General features: G+C 32.5%; 1 protein-coding gene across 1 annotated transcript; it reads right to left on the bottom strand.

Annotated features, from left to right (window-relative positions):
* Nucleotides 1–4,015: 4,015 nt before the first annotated feature.
* Nucleotides 4,016–5,247, bottom strand: LOC134242636 (uncharacterized). The gene is made up of 2 exons (XM_062724740.1): nt 4,580–5,247; nt 4,016–4,516 (listed from the first exon to the last, which is right to left on the bottom strand). Exons 1-2 carry the CDS (start codon nt 5,144–5,146, stop codon nt 4,112–4,114), a joined length of 972 nt encoding a protein of 323 aa, XP_062580724.1. The 5' UTR covers nt 5,147–5,247; the 3' UTR covers nt 4,016–4,111.
* Nucleotides 5,248–10,345: the final 5,098 nt, after the last annotated feature.

Below are 10,345 nucleotides of genomic sequence, written 5' to 3'. Positions count from 1 at the left end.
TTGCTAAATTTTACCATGTAGTTGATGGCTATATAAGAAATCTATTTAAAAAAATTCAACGAGGAAGTCGTGATATTTTTTAGCTTGCAATTTTTCTTTAATGTTTCTTTTCTACACTTTTCTACGAAAGTGTGTCCTTCATTCATAGCTGAGACAAAATAAATGGACTCTCTGTAGATGAAATGTTAAAATATAATAATTGGACTTGCGTGATTGACATCTGGTATATATTATTTCTTTTGGCGTATCATGCAATACTGAGGGATTTAGATACAACAAATACTATTGGATATTTTGGATATTTACATCTTGTTGTCCGCGATTCAAACATAAAAGGAAATAAACATAACCTAAATCATTCTTTCCCTTGGTATCTACATATATTGATCCATTTACAAATACATGTAAATCAATACTGCATAAATGAAAAGCAAATGTTTACAATAATTAAATTTGTCTGATTCCGAAAGTTTTAATATTTTTTTCCTAATAATTCTTATATTTATTAAGAAGTTACAGTTAACGTCTACAGATTGACAATATTTTGACTGTATCTAATTAATTTCCCTAAGTGTTTTTTTTTTTATTCTTGGTTTACTGGAATGAATTCTTTCATAGGATTATTTTATGTTTAATGAAATAAATAAAAACTAAGATTTATTCTATTCTACAGTGAATGTTTTTCAAATATAATTTGACGGTGGCTCCATTGTGTCATTAAGATTTTTAAAATAAGGCTCATTAGATAAACTCTTTTGATTAACTTTGAAGGGGCGTCATTTTTAGAAGATATTTTTCTATTGTGATTGCATTGTCTACATTGCTTCTCCATGGCACCTGATCCCACCTCTGATGCTCTGCTCCTGTTTTGTATTGTTTTATGGAATACTGTTCGTTATCTCTATATCCTTCTTTAATTTCTTTTACTTAAATTACCCATACAGTTGACAGTTATAAAATTGAAAATCCTACCGAGTATTGTATTTTTTTTCTGCTTACTTATCTCTCTTTATTGTATTTGTTTTCTAGTTGTTTCTTTTAACGTTGCCCCCTTCATTTTTATGATATGTTGATACATATAATAATTTTATCAGTCATTTTAACATGTTTTTATTGCTATAGCATATTCCTTTGTATATGTATAAATAAGCAAATTATGAGATTTATTGTTATATGTTGAATCGCCTTCCGGCTCAAGAATAGAAAAGTCAAAGTATCTAAAGTAGCGCCCACGTTTCCTTTTTGCCAAATAAAGTCCCACATAAATTTAGGGATTGAGTAATGCACAAGCTTAAGCTTCCCTTTATTCCTTTATAAACAGTCGAGTAAACAATCTCGCATACACATTGGACCTTCTGAAGATTCTTAAGTAAGTTATGGAGAGTATTCCCGCTATCATTAAAGAAATAGACAATCTTATATCGAGAGATACTGTGAGAGCGTCTTCCTCTATTACTATTGCTGTAAGTTTGTGTTGTTCAACTGTATTCATTTTAAGTCTCGTACGGCGTCATTACTGCATTTAAATCAAATTGAACTGCTCTGCGGTGCGTCGTAGCGTCATCAATCGTCGCCATTTTTCGTGCGTTGTGTTCACCACTTTTCCATTTCGAAAGCTCCCGAAAAGGCCAAAAATGAAGCAAATGTCTTGAATTTTTTCCAAAAAATGTCACAATAGATTGCGGATTTTAAAAAAGATAACTTTTAACCACAGCTTTCTTATCAATAAAATACTTTTATCTCGAATAAATACTCGTCTATTCTTTAATGAAACTTTTGTTAGTTGATCGTGCATCATATGATCGGGCCTTGTGCCAATCACGCAAAATAAGATTTTGATTTTTTTTTTGTATGTCTTGTATGTCAAAAAATTTGATAAGTATGATTAGGTAAGAGTTTCAGAAAATTTCAGCTAAGTGATTTTATCGGACAACCCTCGTACATAGTTTTCATATTCAGGCACACCTACTCATCAAAATATTGGAATTAATAATTGTCTATATAATAGTTAATGTACTTAATTATTTTTCTGATGGCGTCTATAGCAATAAACAACATAATTTGTATTTTTACTCTTCTTTTATTTCAAAGAAGATCGAATGCTACATTATTTACATGATTAAAGTATTCAAATTACATAAGGATTACAATTCATTGAAATTTTTATTATACATAAATGATGATCCTATTACTATAAAAGAAAAAAAAAATGAAGCATTGCAGTTCAAACATGAGCTACCATTCTCGGTAACTCATGATCAGTTGGTAGAGTTCTCATTCTGTGATCGGCAGGTCGTATGTTCAAATCTCGGCCGTATGCTCGGCACTTTAATATGATTCACAACTTTAATATGGAGTGAAAGTTGCGGGTTCATCGGATGAGACCTTAAAACCGAGGCCCCGTGTCAGGACAGGCGTTGACAAGATATAAAGATTCCTCACTGGCCTTATGGTCCATGAAAGTAAAAATTTAAAAGCCCTTCCCTGGTGACGTCTCTATATGGGTGAAAAGTTTTCAAATTGGACATAAAACAAAATACAATAAATCCAACAAATATAACGCAGCACAAGTAAGGTTAAAGTAAGGAGGCGGGGCCTAATTTATACGAGAAATGTTTAGTATGACATCACACAGAATATAAGGTCTTCACAATACCACTAAATGAAATTATTTGCTATTTCAAACAGCTGGATAACTGTATACTACATACAAACTTATTATTACATGCAGTTTTGTCGTTTGTTAAATCACACACAACAGTATATAAACTATGCATCAATCGCAATGCACTTGTCAATGCGACGTCATCTCGCAAAAATGACGCAGTTTTTACACAGTGTGAGGCTGATCTTTTGTTCTCAAATAAAATACAATTTGCAGTTTTAAAAAAAAGGCCGTTAACTTTGATGCGATGTCTAATTTAGTATTTTATTTATAAACTTTCCGTACATTTTGCAGACAAGTGATACTGTCGTGTGTTTGTAGGCAGACTCATTTAAAAAGTAATGGAAGGACCGTAATAAATCGATTTATAACAAGGGCATACTCTCAATGTATCTTGTCAAGTTTTTACACATAAACTCAAGAAGCATTAAAATATTTGAAAAGTGCTGCGAACCTCATGAAATCTTGCAAATAAATCAATCATAGCTATATTTGATGTAGTTGACCGGCAAAATATTCAACCTACCGTCCAAAAAATTAAATTTTAGGAATTAAACAGGGAATCCATTTAGGTTCGCAGCACTTTTCACAAACTACATATAGTATTGAAGAGGATTATAAAAGATTTTTAAATTGGTTATGCCCTTGCAATATTGGAATTCATAGATGACCTCTAAACTGCAAATATAATTGCTAAAATCATGTGACGTCGATATCACGTGACAAGTTTAAATAAAAAATTCTAACTGTCCCAAACATGTAAATTTAAACCTCATTACGTTTTTTATATCATTGAAGTCCTAAAAAGAATCGCCTATCCTAATAAAGTATGTATTTTTTATCTTTAAAATTTGCCGATATTTCCATTTGTAATCTAATTGGGGTGCGAAGCTTAAGATGAGAAAGATGATGATTTTTTTTTCAAATTATATAAATGAAGATTTTTCAAATATTATTTGATAAATATCAAATTACATAATAACATGTATAAATTTCTTTGAATTCTAGAAACGTCGTATTCATCAGTCATTGCTAAGTGCATAAGGTAAATTTAAAAAGAACACTCAAAGACACTGAGCATAAAGATAAAGAAAATTTCTTATAGAATTCAAAGGAACCATTGGTCTTATATTTTTTAATAACATCAGCATACTCTATGCGTATTGCTCTCATGTTGTATTTCGAGAGTTTTATTGTATTTTTTACTTCATATAGGTACATATAATTTTGTAATTCATGTATAGGTTAAGTTTATGGAATTTTCATCGGTTCAACATGTTTAACAGTTGAAAGGGTTTTAAACATTTAAAAGATGTTCAATGGGACTAGTAAAGGGTGTTAGAACATTTTACAAAAAGCAAGACACAAATGTGTCGGACTTTAGTTGATTTATTCATACCGTATAGCGCTGCACTAGAATCCCCACGTGAAAAAATCATTTCTAGATTAAGGAATATTCATAGGCTGAGCAGGTTGAACAACAGACAGATTTAATATGTCTGTTATTTTCTTAACAGGGCTTGCAAAAGTTATTTTATGTTCACCCAGAACACCAAAAGCCAGGCCTAGTGGGTGTTGTGTATTATCTGCCTCAACAACATAAACTGCTGAACCAGAATCTCCAGGTTCGAAAAACTCTTTTGGTTCTATACGAATTCTGTAAATTGTGAAGCAGTTATCTAAAACAAGATAAATTCCTGCACGTTCAGGGAAACTTTTACGAAATGACATAAATGTCTCTTTTAAAATCCCTGTCGTCGTCCCTGAAGTTCTACCGTGCCCGATAACTTCGTACTCCATGTCAGGATCCACTTCAAAAGATAAAGAAGATATGTACAAAATAGGTAAAATCTAGATGAAATAATTATTCAAAAATTAAAAAGTAATACGAATTATAAACCGAATTATTGCAACATGTAATGGTAATCCATTTATTATTTGCTTACCATTTCCCTCATTTTTGTATGTTTTAACAAATGCAGCATCTATTCCAACTTCCTCATGATTCCCAAAAAACGAGTCTTCAACTTCACCAATAACATTATTAGTGCCGCTATCTTCCAGAGACGGATGAACGATGAGATGCAAACCATGATAACAATTTTTAAATTTTGTTCCTTTCATTTTTTTAAGAATATCGTCCTCCAAAGCAACATGAGCAGCGGTTAAAAATCCATCATAAGGGAGTTGCGGAGTGTGTGATGAATATTTTCGTCTCACAAAAAATCCAATCGACCCCGATAATTGAACACCATACTGCCCAACACTACAGCCATTCTGTAATCCACGGCAATTCCTACAATATCCAAGTTGAATATAGTCTTCCCTGACGTCACAAGGAATATCCCCAGAAGAATCTGATAATACTGAGGGCAAAGGTTTCTCCCCGAAAGGGACCAAATCTGCATCTAAGCAGTAGAAAGCTATACATGGTTTTCTGTGAACACGACCATCAGAATACATCACCGGGCTCATACCCATTGCGACTAAATTAGAATGTTTTGCATACAGTTCATCCCGTTTAGATTTTAAGATGCCTTTAATTCGTCTTTTTAGTTCAATACTTATCTTTGATATTCTTAATTCTTCTTCTCGGATATCTTTAGTTTTCTTGGAACGTGAATCCCTGCCAACAACAACAAATTCAAGCCTAGAATATTTAGGCTTATTTTTTACATGTGATTCGCAAAACCTCCTCGATTCTTTGTCGTCTGTTTGAAGGTACACTTTCATGACAGGAAAACCATGTTTTCTTCCTGTTATGCAATTGATAATTGATGGGCATGATTCTACAGATTCCTTCGAAAGTCATCTGGAAGCAACCATTCAGCGATAACTACAATAAATTTTAAACATACTAAGAAGTAAAAACTAAAATACACAAGATGTGTTTGTGAAATACTGATGCCCCCGTATGGCAGATTATGGAGAGGGATGACTTCTCTCAAATGCACGTCAAATCCCAAAAGTCAAGGTCAAATGTGTTGGTATCCAAAGGAAAGTCTTCTAACAAGAAGGATATGGAGATAACGAACAGTATTCAATATCAACGTCCATAAAAAATACAAAATAGGAGCAGAACAAACACGGACCCCCGAAACATCAGAGGTGGGATCAGGTGCCATTGAGGAGTGAGCATCCCCTACAAGGAATACACCTGTAAAATATGTAAGCCCTAGTTCTAACTGTTTAATAGTTAAGACCAAGGTGTTTTCTAAAAAAAATGGGTCAAAGCCTTAGGTAAAGGTCAAAAGGTAAAAAATATTTATACCAGCTGAAATTTCTTGTGAAAATAAATACACATGTGAAGTATGAAAGCCCTGGCTTCTACTGTTATGGTCAATGTCAAAATGTAGTATTTTTGTACAAGTAGGTTCAACTCTAAGGTCAAGGTCAATAGATCAAATTTGTCGGTACCCAAGAAAGGTATAGTTATAGGCTAGGATAACGTTGACAACAGAGAGATAAATTGACAGACAAACAGACAGATAGGACAAGAACAACACACTTTTATATTTCTATCCTGGGGCATTAAAATGAAAATCAAAATTTAAATAGTTTAAAAACATACGTTTACTTTGATTCACAATGGGTATTCTACTGCTTGCAGTTGCAAGTGCACCGCTGATTTCTCTCAATTCTTTCATAGTTTGATGACAGGCAGGTGCCAGTTTTTCAACTACTTCCCTGACAATTTCTTCTTTTTTTTTGCTGCTATCTTCTCATATATTTCGTTAGCTGTCGTTTTTCGCCATTTCGGGGAGTTAACATTTACAGTTAGAAAAAAAGATATAATCCCAACTCCAAAGGAAGAAATCATCATTGCAAGTAATGGATTAAAAATTTGGTAAACAAATCCAGCGAGTGCAATACCAAGTGCTAGAAATCCAAATAAAAATACTCTCAAATTTATTGGTACGTTAATTTTTTTAATTTCTTTCACAATCTGTTCATCTAGCATCTTTTGGATATGATTTCAAAATACCAGATATAACCTCATTTGCAAAGTCTTGTTGAATTCCCTCGAGAGTTTGTGAAATCAAAGCCTGTTTAATCCTATGAATAGTGAGTGGAGAACGACATATATAACGGCTACTACGAACGGATCCAATATTTTGCCGATCATGCCTAATATCGATATGTAAACATCGCTCTTCAATTGCTTCCTTTGAGAAAGTAATATTTGCAGCTTTTTTCACAATTTGCAGGAGATTTGGCGTTGGTATGCTATTTGCTAATTTTTCAAGATGTTCTTGAAAAATTTCTATAGTATTGTGTGCACAGTGAAGAAGAAATTCCTTATCTGAATCTAATTCATGAATGATTCTAACTTTGCTTTCATCAAATATGTCCCTGTATTGTTTGTAAACAGTCAGCTTAGCGTTTATGACTGACACACAATTGCTTTTCACTACAATTGATCGTGGTAAATTCCGTATACTTCTGAATTTATCCAAGAAAGCTTTGGTCTGAATTGTAAAGGGCATTAAATAATTTTAAAATAAAACTGAAGCAAGTATAATTCTAGTACGTACAAAATTAAACCCGAAAACGTATTTTCATTTAGAATTTGTACTGTCATTTTCAGAACAAATCATTAAAACACAATTAAAAAAACTTAACCTCATGTACAGTAAGTGTTTTGTCCAAAGATATAACTTCTACTTTGTAGATACACACACGGCCGTCTCCAGATCTAATATCGTAAAGATTATTGGGTTCCACTAGTATAACCCTGCTCTCTAAAAAATTTAATCTGCTTTTAAATTCGTCAAGATGTATCGACAACAGTAACTGATGAGTTCAGGAATCATCCGTTGCATTTGGAAAGATATCCTTTATCGTTCTTAGGACATCCACGATGTCAGCCACTTATGTAGAATTAAAGGCAATTAACTTTGGAACATCCATCCCAGTTCTGAAACAGGAAACAAACTGTTTTGTGAAAATTTGCAATCGACATTCCATGGCACCTGTCTGACCCCTGTTTTAGAGCTCTTTGTTTTCTCTGTTTAAATGGACTTTTAAGCTCGTAATTTTTTTTTTCTCCAAATATTTCATATGATAACAAGATTGACATGTACAAGGTTCTGATCACAAAGCATATAAAAGATTTGCCTATGTACGGCTTCTTATTACATTTACATTCAATGAACTTGCATTCTACAGATGGTAATTTAATTCATATTCACAGTTCCTTTCAAAAGGAAGACATTCATTAAATTCAAGCGTTACGTTAAAAAAATTTCATTATATGCAGCTATCATACTAACTAAAAAATGTCATATATATTCTCAGACTTAAGCTTTCCATAAAGAAAATCTTCACCAGTAAAAAAGATACTGTCATAAGTAAGTAATACCCGCACTCAAGTGGTTACAATATGCTGGACTTTATATATATATATATATATATATATATATATATATATATATATATATATATATATATATATATATATATATATATATATATATATATATATATACTGAAAGGAAAAAGAAACGCAGGGTAGCATAATGTTCGAAAAAAAAATTGACCACATGACCGAAAATTACGAAAATTGGTCAGAAGAGAAATTTAGTTACTGTGCACCAAAATCAGTATTCAGAATTACTCAACCGTAAAATTTATGACGTCACGTAGAGAATACGCTAAAAAGCCCAAAACACGTGCAATTTCATAACGACGAGTTTGTCAACAAATCTTGTTGCATTATTTGATGCATATGAGGTAAGCACATCAATTTTCAATATTAAGAGACATTATAAATTTCTTGCAATCTTGGCACAGTTTATGGAAGTTCAATGGGGTCTTGTTTTCGAATTGCCTAATTAATGAAAAAGGCAACAACGGTTTAATAAGCAGTTTCTTGTAAATTTCGCCCCGTTAAACTTGTTACCCGTTCTCAGAGAGGGTCTGGAATGGTTTTCAATCAACCGTGACGATGACGTTTACGCGAAACAGAGCCATGTTACGAGCGGATTATTCGTCCTGCCATCTCTTAAATTGCCTCCTTACTACCACAAAAACAGCCATTTATACAGTAGACGATTATAATCATTACATTCATACAAAATTTAAAAGAAAACAAGTCCTCAATTTGGTTTTTTGAGCCAGTCAACTTACTGTTGTATCCCTCTCACTGGCGCATGCGCACGCCGTTTGACTTATTTTTTGGCGTGGTTACCCATGTCAAATATAGCCAGGGTTTGAAAGATAAACACTCTGATGAAATTCCATGCGAAGGAGAAATAAGGCTCTGACAGATGCACGGGAGAGACATTGAAGATATTGAGAGCTCTCTATTTTCACTTTTGGGGGGTATCGTCATTTGAGCTTCAATAACTCATGAATTATTGGACAAAATCAAATGGGAATTTGGTTAGATCTTTTTGAAAGATGATTTCAAAAGTTAGATAGGAAAACTAAGACATTTTTAAGAAAAACAAATTTAATTCACCTCAAAAGTTTACCCTGCGTTTCTTTTTCCTTTCAGTATATATATATATATATATATATATATATATATATATATATATATATATATATATATATATATATATATATATATATATATATATATATATATATATATATATATATATATATATCTAACCGTTCAAAAGTTATGGCCAAGGTTAAGATTTTTTAAAAGTAGGTCAAATTCTTAAGTCAAGGTAAAAAGGTCAAAGGTCTTTATATCAAGTGAAAGGTCTTGTCACAAGGATTCAATATGTAAAGTATGAAAGCACTAGTTCTTACCCATTAAAAGATCAAGGTTTATTTTTTGAGAGTAGGTCGGTCAAGCTTGGTGGTATCCTTTTAAAGGTCTTGCCACAAATAATATATATGTGAAGTATAAATGTCCTGGTTTCTACTGTTCAGAAGTTAAAAGTTAATTTTTTGTGTAAAAAATGGTCAATTTCCAAGGTCAAGCTCAAAAGTTCAAATTTGGTGGTACCCAACGAAAGGTCTTCTCACAAGATATACACATGTGAAATATGAAAGTCACAGCTCCACTAAATCAAAAGTTATGGACAAGGTTAAAGTTTCTGCGGACAAAAAGGCAAACAGAGAGTCAGACAGAAAGGCAGAGAGACAGACAGACAGACACGACAAAAACTATATGCCCCCGAAAATTCGTTCGTGGGGGCATTTAAGAAACCATGTTAAGCGAAGGAAGCTTTAGAAAATATGTTTTTGTTTGTATTTAATGAGGAACAAGATGTGTTTGTGAAACACTATGCCACCGACTAATGAATTCGAAAAAGCTATTTTAAACATAAGAAACAGTCAAGGGCACAAGGTCATTGACCTTGGCGTCATTTGAAAGAACTTAATTAGTGGACTATGCATAAAAAATATAAATTCTTAACCTCTCATGGTATAAAAGTTACGGTGAACATTCAAAAAAGCTATATTTAGCATATAAGTCACAGTCAAGGTCTCAAGGTCAAGGTTATAAATAAAATACTAAAAAAGACATCGCATCCAAGTTAACGGCCTTTCATTTAATTGCAAATAATATTTTATTTGAGATTATAAGACATTTTTCATTGTACAAGATGTGACTTGATCAGCTTCTCACTGTGTACAAATTGCGTCATATTTTGCGAGATTACATCACATTGACAAGGAAGTGATATTTGAAAAATGAAATTCCTAGTATCTAACGTT

This window comes from Saccostrea cucullata, unplaced genomic scaffold (assembly GCF_032062105.1).
Source record: "Saccostrea cucullata isolate Sc308-1 unplaced genomic scaffold, CSIRO_AGI_Scuc_v1 ctg861, whole genome shotgun sequence".
Classification (NCBI taxonomy): domain Eukaryota; kingdom Metazoa; phylum Mollusca; class Bivalvia; order Ostreida; family Ostreidae; genus Saccostrea; species Saccostrea cuccullata.
Note: the sequence above shows the minus strand (reverse complement) of the source record. Positions and strands in the feature narration are given on the sequence as shown.